The following is a 15,647-nucleotide window of genomic DNA, read 5'->3' on the forward strand; positions in this document are numbered from 1 at the left end:
CTAAAGTAGTGTGTCTAATCTGTAACAGCACTTTCAGTGTTCTAACACCTGTAGACTTTTTTGAAATGGTAGTATTGCTTTAAAGTAGCTTTTCCATATTTACTTATTATCATGAGAAGTCCTCAATGTGGTATACGATTTAAAACAATATACATTAAAATAATAAAAACAATTCTGAATACATCATAATTGTACTGTTTGGGGGAAAATGGTCTTTGGACCATTTGTACGTACAAGCCAAGGAATTTTGGGTAATTGTAGTTCTTTAGAGAACACATGTCACAATTTGGGGGCAACATAGAAGAAAGCCCTTTCATGTGTACCCAGCAAATGGGCCTCTGCAGGTAATGGTGCCTTCATAAGGGACTTCCCTAAAGATCTTAATACCTGACCAGTTTCATAGTGAGACATGTATACTCTGTGATATCAGGTCTAATGCTGTTCAGACATTTAAATGTGCAAACCCAGAAAGCAATTTCACAACAGGTGTAACATGGCTCAAGCTGAAGTTTCTAGGAACTGTTCTGAGTTAGTGTCACAGAGAGCATTTTGCAATAGTATAAACAAATGTAAATTAAAATTGATTCTGAGGGCTTCCTTTGTCATAATATTTTTCATCCCTATGCTCTTTTTTTCATCCCTATGCTCTTTTTTCAGTCCAGGTGTTCTTCTCCCTTGCAAGTATAAGTTCTCCATTGATTCAATGAGAATCTACTACTGTGATTATGTGCCATCAAGTTGTCTTTGACATATGGTGACCCTATGAATGAAAGCCCTTTGAAATGTTTGGCCTTTTGCCAAATAGGATATAGTTTTAGCACTGCCATTTTGCTTCTCAATTTGGTTCAGTGCTTAATTTCTTCTTTCATTTTTTAGGCTTATTATTTAGTTTCTGTAATTCATTTAGAGTGAAGCAAAGGTGGTATGCCTAGATACCTAAAATATTTGTAGAAGGGTATATCTGAAGGGGGGGGGATTTGGTAACCATTTTGAGATTTTAAGGACTGTATTTATAATATTTCAGATTTGAGTAGTTTATTTTTATACCTATTTCTGCTCTATGTTCAAGGATTTCCTTTCTAAGTGCTGGGGTTAATTTCACAGGGGGATTGATGATCAGGTCTCTATATAATCTACAAATAGATAAATTCTGTTTCTCATAATTGGTTTCTAGCATCTTGATTTCAAATTTTTTTCCTGAGTCATTTGTAGTTCCACTGTGGCTATACATTTCTTTTTTGTTTGGCTTTTTAAAATATAGAAGTGCAGCAGTGCTGGTGAACTGCTTTCCTACTTAATGGAACTTTTCCAACAGTTTAATTAAACTGGGCTGCACCAAATTGTCAAAAGCCTTGTATGCATCTAGGGTCACAATGGCTAATATTTGTAATTGGTTTAACTACAATGGATAAAATTCAGTATTTTTCTTTACTGGATCTGATCTGTCTTCATAGCATGATACCCACCTGATCTGGGGGGGAGAGAATTCTATGAAGTTATTTAGCTTGTTTGTGTGGCTGGTCAGTGAGCCACCATCACCTTTTAAAAGATGAGATCAAGCTAATGAAAGAGACAGGTGTAGAATCCACTTTGTGCAGAACCCTGTTCCCAAACTGTGTAATTAAGAATTGCACATTATTCAAATCCCAGAGTCATTCCTTTGCTTTCTTTTTTATTTATATCAGAAAACTGCTTTTACAGCTAGCAAATTTTGGCTGTGTGCATACCATATACATTGTACTCTGCCCCTAGCATTTGGTTAAGTTTTGGCTAACCTTTTCTGGTGGTGCCTGGTTTATCAAAATCATTCTTAGCCTCCAGATAAGATTTGTTAGGCAAGGATATGTTGTTATGTGTGAACAACTCTTGCTAGAGACTGGAGCCTCTTCTTCAGTAGGAGGAAAGAAGGGCTACATTTATATCTTGCAATTGAAGGGTTATCTGTGGCCATTTAATAATGATTATATGATGTGAAATGTTGGATATAGTTTGAGACAAAAAATAGAGTTCATACATCTGTGATTCTTCCATAGTGCTGCAGGTAATATTATAAGAATGGTGGGCATCTTTGCTTTCTTCCATAAACACTAATAGTAAACAGGCTTCACCAAAGGAAATACGCTGTTGAGAACTTCATCTCAAAATCCTTCACCTTACATGATACTTCAATTTTCATAGGGCAAGAAATCCAATGAAATCAGGAAGTAGATGAAATTCATAGCTCCTGAAGGATATATTCTACCCATGGAGTGACAAAGGCGGCAATTCTTTGTTGTCTTGTTGGACGAGTAAGCCCGACAAAACACAATCTGACTTAACTCTTGATAAATATATTTGGAAATGTGTTAAGGGAGCTTGGAAACTGATATTCCAAGCCTCTATGTTCAAAATACCGCCAGTTCCTTAAAGCACAATTAAGTGGATGGCTTCTCAAAAGCAAATATTATTGAATTTAGTGGGAATTGCTCCTGGGTAAGTTTGTGTTGCATTGCAGTCTAAAATTATAAGGTGGCCTTGAAAAATCAAGAGTTTTGACAATTAAGCAAAATCACTTCTGCTACAGGAATTCTAGTTGGCAGAGACTTTCAACAAACTTTTTTCTGGCATTGTTTTGTAAAATGAGAGCTCAGGATTCCAACAAGATCCCAGTGGCCACCCACAAGTGTTTTCAGACAGAATAAAAACTCATTGTATTACCTATGTTTTATCTCATTATATGGAACCATTGTTTAGACAAATTATTGGGTCAATGATTCCATTTAGCCATTCATACACAGAGAACTGTGTTGGGGGTCATGTGCCACATTCTCCAAAAAGGGGGAAAAATCTGGAATAGCTAAAGACAAAACTGTTATTTGGGTCCTCAGACTGTCAGTCCTCCAGAGCAAAGTAGCACTAAAAGCATTAAAAAGATGTGTATACTTATGGGGTGTCTTTCATAGACTTGTTTTATGGCACCTACTTTATTTTTTCTTAGGCCCAACTTTATATCCCCAATTTTTTAGTAGAATTTAACTTGGATTTATGGAGCATTCTTGCTGTACTGCTTTTTATTTCCTCTTGCACTTCAGCTGATGTTAGTTGTGAAATTATTTTCATGTTTTTATTGTATATTCCCAGGCCATACACTTCCTAAAGTGGGATACACGTATCTCAAATGTGAAATTTATTATAAATATCTGATGAACATGCACCCCAGAGGGAGTTAGCAGAACTATTGCTTGGAAAATTATAGTTTTAATATTTTATCCATGGGATTTTTCTGTAATAATTTACATGAAGGCAATGTGAATATTGTACAAAAGTTATCTTGTACTAAACTGTTTTATGCCATTAGCTAAAACCTCTTATTGCACGTCAGGTTCCAAAGACTGTTGATTATAATCTCTGTGTTACAGCTCAAAACTGCTCTGGCTTGAGGACTTGTGGGCAGTGTCTGGAGCACCCAGGATGTGGATGGTGCAATGATCCCAGTAACACAGGCAAAGGCCATTGTGTGGAAGGATCTTCAAGGGGGCCAGTGAAGTTTAGCGGGGTGCATTCTACAGAAATGGCTCTAGACAACAATCTTTGCCCCAAAGAGAAAAATTATGAATGGTCCTTTATCCAGTGTCCAGGTAGGATCACAATGTTATGCTTTTTGTTGTTCCCTTGGCTATAACTAATAAAGTAATAGAACGGTTAATGGCATGTTTCCAAGAAATTGATAGCTTCAAACTTAAAGTGTTAGTTTGGTTTTAAAGTATCTCTAAAAATTCAGCTTTCTTTCAAAACAGAACAGAACAAACATGTTTCTCAGTCATTCTTGTGACTCCTTTCACACACAATATATTTAATTACAAGCCAGCCAAATCACTTGCTCAGAATGTAATATCAGTGATATGGCTGGAAATTGCCAAGTATGTCTCAAGATTGTGGAAAACTTGATCTTCACAAATTACAAAAAGGAGGGGTTTTGTTTGTTTCATTTATATCCTGCTTTTTCTTCTAAGGATTCCAAGGCATTTTATATAATCTTCCTCCATGATTTTGTCTGCAGAATAATGCTCCATAATTCACCCAGTGAGCTTCATTACCAATGGGGGATTTAAACTGAGGTCTCCTCATTCCCTGTCAAAACTCTCACTTCTATACCACAGGGGCGTGATGGTATCTTCTTTTTTAATTTCATCATAAATGATTATATAAATGAAAGAAGGGTTTTTATATCTGGCCTGCAGAGATATGTGAAATACAAAGGTGATATGCAAACATTCTAAGGCTTCAAAATAAATGTAGATACTGAATAAGTTGAGGCCAAAACATTGTGAATGTTGTCTTCAAGGAGTTCTGTTGTTTAGGGTCACAGTGGTGAATCAAAAATGTTTTGGAAATCTCATAGTGTTTAATACCATCAAAGCTCAAGAGGTAGATAAAATGCCCTAAATTATTAGCATGTGCACTGGATTGAACTACCTTGCATAGAAAGATACCATATATATAAAAACACCATGTTTTCAGGTTCCAATCTGAATTTAATAATCTGCTGCTTTCTGATGAATGAAACCAGGAGAAACAGGCTGTAATAAGTAGTTAACAGAAAAAAAGGAAAAAGCAGAGAGGCAAACTAGTTAAATTCTAGAGTAGATTTCTGTGAAACCCGCTTAAGTTTATTCAACTACTTTAATTTGTATCTAATTCATGATTGGAACACTGTAGATATCTCAACTAGACAAAACAGACAGTTTTTCATTGCAGAATTAATAAGCTTGCATAGTAGTTCTGGAACATCACATCTTTAAACATTTACAATCAACACCACTCCTGACTCTCAAATGATTAAACATCTTGAGTTTACAATTTCATCTCACTTCAGCATCTGTGCCAGTGAATTCCCATAACCAAATATCAACACAATTAATATTCCGAAGAAGTTTGAGCTCTACACCAGTTTTAATTTTTTATTTTATTTCTAAACGTATTTATTTATAAACCACACACTTTCTTATCCAAACACCTGGGGAATGCACAATACAGAGAAGCACCAGTGAAAACTGCTGTACTTTAAAAATCAGAATAAATATTCTCTTTTAAAGCACCAACAGCAGTACAATAATATATTCAACATCCCCAAAGGCCTGAAGGAACAGGTAGACTTTAACCATCCTCCTAAAATGTATTCTGGCCAAAGCTACCAAAGCAGAATGATATGGAGCAATATTAGTCATGAACTTACCTGTTTTCCCTCTCTAAGAGATCTCACGTACAGTATTAGAATAAGAAGCAATTAGGGCTCTCCCTCACTGGAGACATTCAAAAAGTGTCTGGACAGTCTTCTGAATGGGATGGCATAACTCAGTGTCCTGCAATAGCAGGAGGTTGGACCCAATGGCCTTCTAGCCCCTTCCAACTCTACTGTTCTATGATTCTGTGATTCTATGATTCTAGGGCAGAGCTGAAACAGAGCTCTTCGCATAAATACCTACATCCTCTATGAAAACAGTTACCACTTTTTAACTAACTGAGTTTAGGGACCAAAAACAGCTACGTTTCTTCCCTGACACCCATTGAGAATAGAGGCAAAACTCTTTGCTATGAAAATGCTTTTTCCTGTAACATGGATCTCACAAGGACAGTTCAAATAGCTAAAAATGTCTTATGATCCTTGATTGTTTAGTGTCAGCAATGAGCATTTTATTAAAATAAAAGTCACTAAAGAGCCAGTAGTATACAACAGCAAAGAGGGAAACGATGATAAGCAAGAGGCAGGGAGGTGGTTCAGTGAGCAGTTTGAGATGTTTAATAAATGCCCCCTCTTTTTGTCTGCAATATTTGCTCATGATTGATTGGTGTGATAGCACTTTGAGATTTGTAATGGATACTAAAACAAAATCAAAATGAATAACTGCCAAGTTAACTGTCCCTTTATTTCTGAGCAGTATCACATTTATTAAATTACACAACAATCTTCAGTTAATCAGCATTACAAGTTATAATTCAAGAAAGGATAAACAATGGATGCACCATCAAAACAATGTAGCAATATTTCATGATGAAGAGAATAATGTTAACACCTGCTTATATAAAACCAGAGAGAATGATCTCTTATTAACCTTTGATTATTATACAAGCTTTGAGGGATAATATGTTTAATAAATGCTTTTTAACTACACTTCACTTATCAAGGTACTGGATTGGGGAAATAAAATATTTCCTATTCACTATGCATATTAGTACTGTGTGACTAATAACAATGAGAAAGATATTAAAGGATCTGATGGGTCTTTGATCAAAGTTGTTCTCAGGGTAAGCAATGATAATGAAGTGTCAAGGGCAAGATCAGAATGTGCACAAAATTGTAATAACAATGACATTGACAACTGTGAAGATGGTGCTCAGCATAAAGTTATGTTCAAGTGCATTATTGGTTAATATTTCTCATATAACTGAATTGGGTGGGGTAAAGGCATTATTAGAAATGTGTCAGGGTGGGATTAAAATAAATCCTGTATTCTGTTTCAGTTGGTGTGCATTTAATTTATGCCATGAAGTAAACACAGAGTAGTCAGTGATGGAATTGAGAAAGTACACAACCCAGCTTATTCCAGCCTGATATTAATGAATGAGAATGATTTTCAGATGAGCAATACAATATATGGAAAACAGGAAGAGAGCTGTTAAACATGATAATGGACTAAGCTAAGAGCACAACAAAACTTGTAGCCTTTTGAAAGGAGAATACTTAAAACTGTCAAGAACTGTTTGCTGCCATTAAGCTGGTCCCACTACTTGGAGCCTTGGGCTTCAGCCTCTCTGGGAGTGGAGATGACATTCTATCTATCCATATTTACTAGCTGGATGAACAGAAACTAACGCATGCTTTGATATAACCACTGTATTCTTTATTGTTCTTCATGAGTTCTTTATGTAGGCAATTATGCTGATTGTGAAATACTAATCACAAATTTCTATGATGTGGTTAATAAGAATCATAAATTTCTGCAATGTTTTATAGGAATGACTATCCTTTTGTTCTTGGTGTCTTTCTCCAAAAGAACTACAGCCCAGTTATGACAACTTTTTTCTTAATTGCAGCTTGTCAGTGCAATGGACATAGTACTTGTGTCAGTGGCAATGTTTGTGATCAGTGCAAAAACCTAACTACAGGGAAACAGTGTGAAACCTGCATGCCAGGATATTATGGAGACCCCACTAATGGAGGACAATGCACAGGTATGTACCTTAATATGGCATTTCCATTATTTTCATAAATAAAAAGGAAAATATTTTCTCAATTGACAAGCTGGTTGACTGGTTTAAAAAACAATCCATTACAAAGCACTCATTGCATTACTCAGATCAGCCTTTAACCTGTTATAACTTCTCATCAAACCTTGGAATTGTTTCTGTGTAAACATTGTACCCCATTGGTGTCACTCCTCTGACAGAATGCTTTTTTAATTCAGTGAGAGCCAATGTGGTGTAGTGGTTAAGAGTGTGGGACTGGGACTCGAGCGATCTGGATTCTAGACCCTGCTTGACCATGGAGACAACTGGTGACTTTGGCCAGCCACAAACTCTCAGACCAGCCTACCTCACAGGGTTGTTGTTGTAGAGATAAGATTGAGAGCAGCAAGGGGAGACTAATGTAAGCCACTTTTAGTTCATTGTAAGGAGAAAGGAGAATATAAGGCTAATAAATAAACAATTCAGAGAAGCTTTCAGCAGAACAAGGAGAAGAGAGGTAATTTTGGTGGATTTCTCTTTTCATAGTAGTTTCTGGTTTACTCTGGAAGGTTCGGACAGCCTCAGAGCAGCAAAGCTGCTGCAAAGAGGAGGGTGGATTGCAGAAAATTGCCTCCTTTCCTATTCCTCTGATGGAAGCCTCTGCTAGATCAAAGTATATTCCATCAACTGAATGCTGACCTAAAGGTCTTGAAAATGTAGTGGAAAAGATACATAGCCCTCTCTCAGAAATAGTTTTAAGAGGGTCATTTATCCAAATAAGTGGGAGCTTTTCAGCAGCATTGGGGATGTGTTAAATTTTAAGGTCTTTTGCAGTGGTCTCACCTTTTAATATATGAGGTGGCTAAAGGTTTGGATTTTCTGTTTCTCTTTTTGACTACACGAAAGATGTTTCAAGTGCCTTCGTTGCCTGCAGCAGCCTGGTGGCATTCCTGAAATCAAAGTGCGCCCAGTGAATGGTGCTGCAAAATCCCCAAGCTACAAACATCCAAGACATTTCTCGAAACAGTGCTAAGCCCTTGCCTCGCCCCCTTTTTATTTGATATAAAAGAGAAAGAAACCTGTAGCCAATGCCTTTTTAAGGGTAAGAGGAACTCATTAAAAAGTTTCAGAATTTTGCCCCGCAATGATTGGGTCTTTGGAGATATCCCACCTCTATGAAATGCTGCCCCCAAAATACTTGGGCTGAATAATTTAGCTCAATCTTATACATTTCTGGCTTTCCTTCCTTGGAAGGAATAATCACACTTCAGTGTAGATATGCTGACTGAATGAGTCAGCCTTTCTTAGCTGCAGAAAGAATATTGCTAAATGGAACATTTTACTCCCCCCACCCCCCCGCCACCTCTTCACTTATATTAGTATAAACTGATACCGTTGAAAATAATTTGTTTAGATATTTGGTTTGTGTGATACATGGGAAATACACTAATGTGTCATGGAAACAGAGGAGTACATTTATATTAGGCATCAGAAATTAAAATTATCTTTCTGACCACCTTTGGTAGCATGTGCCAGTTTCTTCACTTGCTTATTTTAAGCCTACAAAAACAGTTACAGGTAATTCAGAACGTGTGCATTCGTTCTCTTCTGATCATTGTAAGATGCTATATGGGACACACACCTGAGTGTACATATATGGAAACAATAAAATATTCACACAAACCAGATTATTCACAGTCAGTGAAAACACATGACATATTTTTTACATGACAGTTCTGTCAGTCTGGTAAACTTACCAGACCCTTTGACCCCTAAGGTGTTAATTTGTTAACAGACTCACTTGACCACCTATACAACACTGGTTATGTGGACATGTATATTTGATAAGCCAAAGCAAAATACATTGGGAAGCATTAAAGAAAAAGATTAATATCTACCCTTATTGACAGCTACACATTTTCTTGGTGTTTTATGAAGCTTTAAATAATTCTTAATAGTTCCCCTATTTCCTGAGGTTGACAGAATGTTCTTTTGCTCTCTCTAGTTGTTCTATGCCAAAATGATATATTAAAGTAGCTTTTATTCTTCTGGGATACATTAGCTATCTAACTAAATAAGCATAGTCAACTTTAGTGAATGATGTGTAATGTAATAATAACTAAAATCAATTGGAAGCCTTTATAAAATAAGACATCTTACTATTTTTTGGATTTCTAGCTACATAGTATTTGCATGGGTTCAGTGAAGGTATGATTTCAGAGTTGGCTGTGTATAATTAAAACAGAAATGATTGTTATTTTATTATGTAACTTTGAGGAATTCAATCATTTATATTTCTAGGATATATTATTGCAGTTTTAAATTAATCATACAGGTCAGTTGACTATTGTGCATGTGTGTTGTACACACACATTAGTAGACTTTACTAATGGCTTGGATGAGGATCATCATAATTATTATTTTGGCAGCAAATTGGAGGGATAAGGGATCCATGAAAATATAGTGGAGTTGAGAGGGTGTCTGCTCCTCCCTATTTTATAGTTAAGAATCCATTATTTCATGACAGGTATAGTCTGTGTTTTCTCTAAGAAACTTGAAATGGTGTATATGACTTCTGTCCCCACTTCATCCTCACAACAGCCCTGTGAGATCGTTACTGCAGAGTGGTTGTGACTGGCTTCTGATTAACCAGTGGTAGAGGAGGAATTTGAATCTAGATTGCTGGACCAGTCTTACTTCAATGTTGTAACAGTACACTGAAACAGTGTAACTGGTTCACTTCTCATCTATTGATGAGGGTAAATGGAACCAAAGTATTCCAGTGTTTGTATTCTGAAAGGTGGAGCTGCTCGTTATAACTGTGCCACAAACTCTTCCTATGTAATGTTATTCCTCACATATTGGAAAGTACCTTTTTCACCATCACTTAATGCAACATATATAGTAGACATGCCACACAGATGCCATAAGCAGAGTGGTCAGAGTTAGTGCACGCATTTCTCTACTCTTTGTGAATTGTATAAATAACTCCACATTGCACCATGAGTTCGACTGAGAGGGATGAGTGTCTGTTTTAAGGACTTGGTAGCTACTCAGTTTCTGAATATGGAGCATAATCTGATGGCAGTGATTTGTACTTTGAGTTTTGTTCTATAATATGTTGTCTAAGAAGAACAAGAGAAACAAATGGGACTGTAAATTTTAGAATTAGAAGAGCCATAAATAATATGCTTTTATGTCATTGCCAGTAGAATTTTGCATTTGCTAAGATTTACTTGATGATCTGGGAAAATTCTACTACTGCTGCTTTGAAGTGCCAAGTTAGTATAAATTAAGTATATCCTTAATTCCATATCACTTTACTATTTGGTTTGGACCATATTTATATGCTAATCATTTGGGAGAATTTGATAAATTTATCTGCAGGTTACTATACTAAGAACAATTTCCAATAAGCCATTCTAAATTTATTACAGACTACCTGTAACTTAGTATAACAAGATGAGACGTAAATTTGGATAAATAATAATAATAATAATAATAATAATAATAATGTATGTGATAATGCATTCAATATTTGCATAAGGTAACAAGATAAGAGACAGCTGTTATCAAACTACTGACAGATTTCATATTACATGGCAATTCATCATGGGTAAGTAGTCATGATGGGTTGTATCATCCCACAGAAAGGCTTAATTTCAATCAATAAGCCAGGCTGACAGTGTATGGCTTGTTCTAGCATTGTTGGATCCATTATTTGTTGTCATGTCACTTGAACCCCGAAGACCAATTTCAGTATTCATTGCCCATAGCATCTATCAAGCCATTCAGTAAGAGTGGCAGAATATTTTTGTTGCTCTTCATGATATCTATGCCCTGACCAGTGACACCTTTCCATTGTTATCCAAGCAACACTTTGATACAACCAAAAACTGGTATCCCAGTTTTTTCTTTCAGTACCAGAAATAGGCACAGATATCATAATATAGTCTGTTCTGCTGTTGGTGGTGGCAGAAATCTTTTAGAAGTGCACAAGTGCACATTCATAGCTAAGAGACATGAGTCTCTATGTATCTGGTCAATTTTCTTGTAAGTTGCAGTTCTCAAAGAGAACAAAGAGCAATTCCTAATACAGATGGCGGCAGGCAAAATGAGAAGATGGGGCACCAAAACACTATAATGGGCTGTTTTAATTTGATGTTAAAAGAAGCAGAATATTTTGGACTCCTTGAAAATATTGGATTCTTTGAGATTTAGTGGAAGGAGTACAGAGAAGATGAAGATAGCTGGTAGAGAAAAGCAGCACTATAGGAATCACCAGTTTCTGACTCTAGCTGGTTGTTTTTTGAGTTGCAAATGCAGATTTAAAAGGGGATTTGGCTACTTGAACAGTGGGATTGAATCTTTCTTTTGTCCCCTTCTCAAAGTGGGGCTCTGGCACAGTTTTGGTGCATGAGGCTATCCAGACAGAGGAGGAAGGAAGGAATTCAGATTGTAGAGAACGTGGTTTATATCAAGAATGAGCATACTTTTGGCAAGAGGCATTGTCAGGTGACATGAGTGCAAGAGGCATTGTCAGATGTTGGTTTAGAGTTCACACACAGATGCACACAGATGTATGGATGCCTACATACGTGTGTGTGCATGCATTCATCTCCGATCCCTGCGGGCTGAGATGAAGAGGTGGAAAGGTTGCTGCTGGTGGTGGAGTGAGTTGAAAACTTCACTTCCAGCAAACATGATCTAGATCACAGCTGTTTTTTACTCCTAGTAGCAGTGAGGAAATAACCATCTCCACATCAAAATCATTGTGTGTGTGAGAGAGGGAGAGGGAGAGATTTTAGGGGTCATTTTGTTATTTGTTATTTGCATGTACCCAGCACAAGACAATACTGTTTTAAACCATTAACAGTATTTTTCTAAATCTAAGTTAAAATAGTTTTAATGAATGTTTTGGCCTGTGTCTTCCCTCTGTCCTAGCCAGCATAGCCAAAATTGCAATGATGTAATTATAGCCAAAACACTTCTTTTAATGTTATTGGTTTGGGTCCAGACCAATTTAGTCATGCTTCAGTTTTAAAGAGGCAAGGTAATTATGACTAATATGTTCCAATACTTTCAATGAGACTAAAACTAGCTTACTTAGTCTGGGTTTAACTCATTGTTCTTACCTTGATGTAGACACACAGACACAAATGCACTTCTTTTTTAATTACCATTTTGCCTAGAAACATGTAACTAAAACATATTGCTGACAGTGTTGTTTTCTAGGGAAGCTATAGTATCTAATTCCTACCCATACCCTGTCAGCAACTTCCAAAAGGCTATTTATTTGAAGCCCTCTGTGTGGTGACAAATGCTTGCAATAATGGTAACATTTCTCTTGTACTATCTTAAAAACAAAAGGGTCTGCCTCAAATCCATGTAGTGCATGCTTTATGCTAACTCAGCACCTTATTTCAAGAACACAGTGAACTTGAAGGTTCTGTAATTGATGGCTCCTTGATTGTAAGATGGTACAGAAGAGATCCTAAAAGTTGATTTATGTATTGTCCCTTTATCCTTTCCATTCACATTTGATCATTTCCAAGTATGAATGATAATCTTAAAACAAGTTGCATTTGATGTTAGTGATCAAGTCCTTCTGACAAATTATTGTGTATTCTTAGTTTTGGCAATGATAAATTAAGTTTGCTTGAAATTTTCTCCCTGTGTTTATCCATTGGCTCAGCAGCCTAGAGCTGAGTTGCAGTCTAACATAATATATGTTACAGTCTAATGCTCATGTCCTAAAGTTTAGCCTTTTGCTGAGAAATAGGAAAAATGTTGATCTTATATTACAGCAAGAGCAGGGAAGACTTGGCAATGCATGGACAGCTTTTCCCAACACTTTGACAATAACTGCTCCAATTTAGCAAATATGTTGTTGTTATTATTATTATTATTATAACATTTCTATGCCGCCCCTTGCCGAAACCTCGGGGCGGCTTACAACATGTTGCTGATAGGATTTAACAAAGCAATATTTTGTAGCAAAAGAGCACATCATAAATGATAAATCTCCTTAAGTATTGAATTAAAGATAGTTCACATGCTCATTGTTCAGCCTTATCTAATATAGTCCAACAATTAGATGATTGTTGGGAGCTGGTATGGTCGACCTGGAAGATTGCCTTTCTGGTGGCTATCACATCATCCAGATGTACCAGGGAACTGTGTGCCCTCCAGATAAACCACCCCTACCTCAGCTGCCACAGGGACAAGGCAGTGTTCTGGCCAGATTCAGCTTTCCTTTCCAAGGTTGTGTTGGCATTTTAGCTCATCCTCCCAGACTTCTTTCTGCTCCTGCCAAGCCAATGGAGTTCACCCTATATTTGCTGGACATCTTTACTTTCTACCTGTCCAAGACAGGATTCTTCTACCAATCACCAAGACTCCTCATCTGCTAGAATGGACAGAACAAGGGGAGCTCATGTTTGGCTCAGAGATTGGTGAACTGTGTCACAACAACACCTCCCTGGGCTTCAGTTCAGAACTCCTCCAAAGGCTAACTCCACCTGAGCATTGGCCAGGCCCACAGCTCTGCTTACAAGGATGCTTCTGCAGAGCTGCCACAAGATTCATCAAGCACTAGAGGCTAGACACCCACTCAAGGCCTTACTGCTTCTTTGGCAGAGCAGTCCTCTCCTTGGTCCTCCAGTTTTACAACTTCCCTGCATCCTTCTTGAGGGCTAGACCGGGTGTCACAACACTCCTCCCTCAATCTTGTGGCGTTTGACAGTATCAATGAAATGGAAAGAATGGGCAGCAGCTCCTCCAGTGTAAACCTGGGACAGGAAGGAGAGGGAATCCCATCCAGTGTAGCTCTTAGCTATAGAATCTTGCCAACAGCAGGCTGCATGTAGGCACAGCGATGCATGCACAGATCATCCTTCCAATTTTGTAATATCATTCTTTAGACTGTCAAAAGCCATTTGTCCTTGCCAAATGTTAGCTTCCAAGAAACAGGTAGATAATTTAAGAGGACCTGTGTATCAATAACTAGCCAACAGCAATGACTGGCTGACTTACTCTTATTAAAGAGACATTGTGGTATGTGGTAATCATGGAACAAGTGTTTTTGCTGAAAAAGACATGAACCAAGTTCTGCAGATGCTTCAGGTACAGATGCTAAAGTGGGGATCAACTAATAAGACAAAATGGGACAGTCCCACTCCCTATTCTGTTAATGTTTAAGGCCACCAAAAATAAGCTTCGGCAAGGGGCAGCATAGAAATGTTATAATAATAATAATAATAATAATAATAATAATAATAATAATAATATGGTCCATGTAACAATCTGAATAAGTGATCTGCCTGAATAAGTACTTCAAGTAGTATAGAAGACTCCGAAGCTGCAAAAAAGGCCAAATCTAGATTCTAACATATGTTGCAATTGCAAGTATTGCCACTATGCCTTACCATTCATTCTTATTTACAGTTAGTGGGAATTTTTAGGCCATCACATATTGCTTTTGTGTTTTTTATAGCTTGATAGGACTGCTTGGGGTGGATGAAAACATCTAATGTGAGGGGAAAGGGGCCTCAAGTCTTCTGCTTTCCATCCTATAATCCTGGATTTAAGTGCTTCTTTTCCCCAAAACATCCACATCCATTTTTCCTATGTTGGTATCCAGGGAAAAGGAACGATCTGTTCCCATAGATAAGCATCACTGCAATAACAGAAGCTCCTAGATAGCCTTGTGTACCATATTAATTCTTTATATAAAAAAATGATTCCTGTATGTTGGACTTCTCCAACATGGCAGCTTACACATCTTTCAGAGTATAGCTCCCACCAGCCCCAGAGAAGCTTCCTCCAGGATGGTACCCTTTCAGGGGTTTTGGACTTCAGCTTCCACTGGGCCCAGCCAACATGGGCAATGGTCAAGTATGCTTGGAGCAATAGTTTAAAACATCTGGTGAGCATCAGGTTGGGGAAGGCTGTTCTGTAGGGTTCTTGGAATGTAATTGATTCTGGGTCTTTATAGAGTACTTCAGCTATTATTTCAAAACCTTGTAGCTCTTCCTGCTCCAGCATTACAGAAAACAAAGCACATTTAATTGTTGCTAGCTTTGGTAGGTGTTTAGAAATAGAATCATAGCATTAGTGGACAAGCCACCGCTGGTTTAGAGGTGCAAGCTTTTGAGTTAAAAAGAACCCTTAATTATACAGAATGAATATTCACAGGAAGCAAGTGAGAGAAGAAACACATGTGTATTCAAGGAAATGAGTTTCTGCCAAACATATGTTCTGTACTGCGTGTTCCCACTGGGTTTAGCAATGTGCAAGATCAAACTTATTTTCACAGAATGCTTTGAGGGAAACACTCATTAAATTATATTGACTAGTAATTTACCCAAGTCAAGATTCTGGACAGGTTTCTGTATTAATTATGGAATAAATGTTCTGCTATAATGGGGTCTCTCCCCTGC

The 15,647-nt window shown here is 37.3% G+C and overlaps 1 protein-coding gene across 4 annotated transcripts in view; it reads left to right on the top strand.

The window, feature by feature from the left end:
• ATRNL1 (attractin like 1) overlaps positions 1-15,647 on the top strand; it is a 619,481-nt gene that overhangs the window by 160,551 nt on the left and 443,283 nt on the right. For all 4 annotated transcript variants that reach the window (XR_006415620.1, XM_044439583.1, XM_044439591.1 and 1 more), the window contains exons 18-19: positions 3,399-3,617; positions 7,075-7,212. Coding sequence is in view for 3 of the 4 variants with exons in the window: in XM_044439583.1 (XP_044295518.1) it covers positions 3,399-3,617; positions 7,075-7,212 (357 nt within the window). In the remaining variant the exon portion in view is untranslated. The remainder of the gene's footprint in view (positions 1-3,398; positions 3,618-7,074; positions 7,213-15,647) is intronic.

The sequence above is a fragment of the Varanus komodoensis genome, unplaced genomic scaffold, assembly GCF_004798865.1.
Source record: "Varanus komodoensis strain SLA01 unplaced genomic scaffold, ASM479886v1 scaffold1, whole genome shotgun sequence".
NCBI lineage: Eukaryota > Metazoa > Chordata > Lepidosauria > Squamata > Varanidae > Varanus > Varanus komodoensis.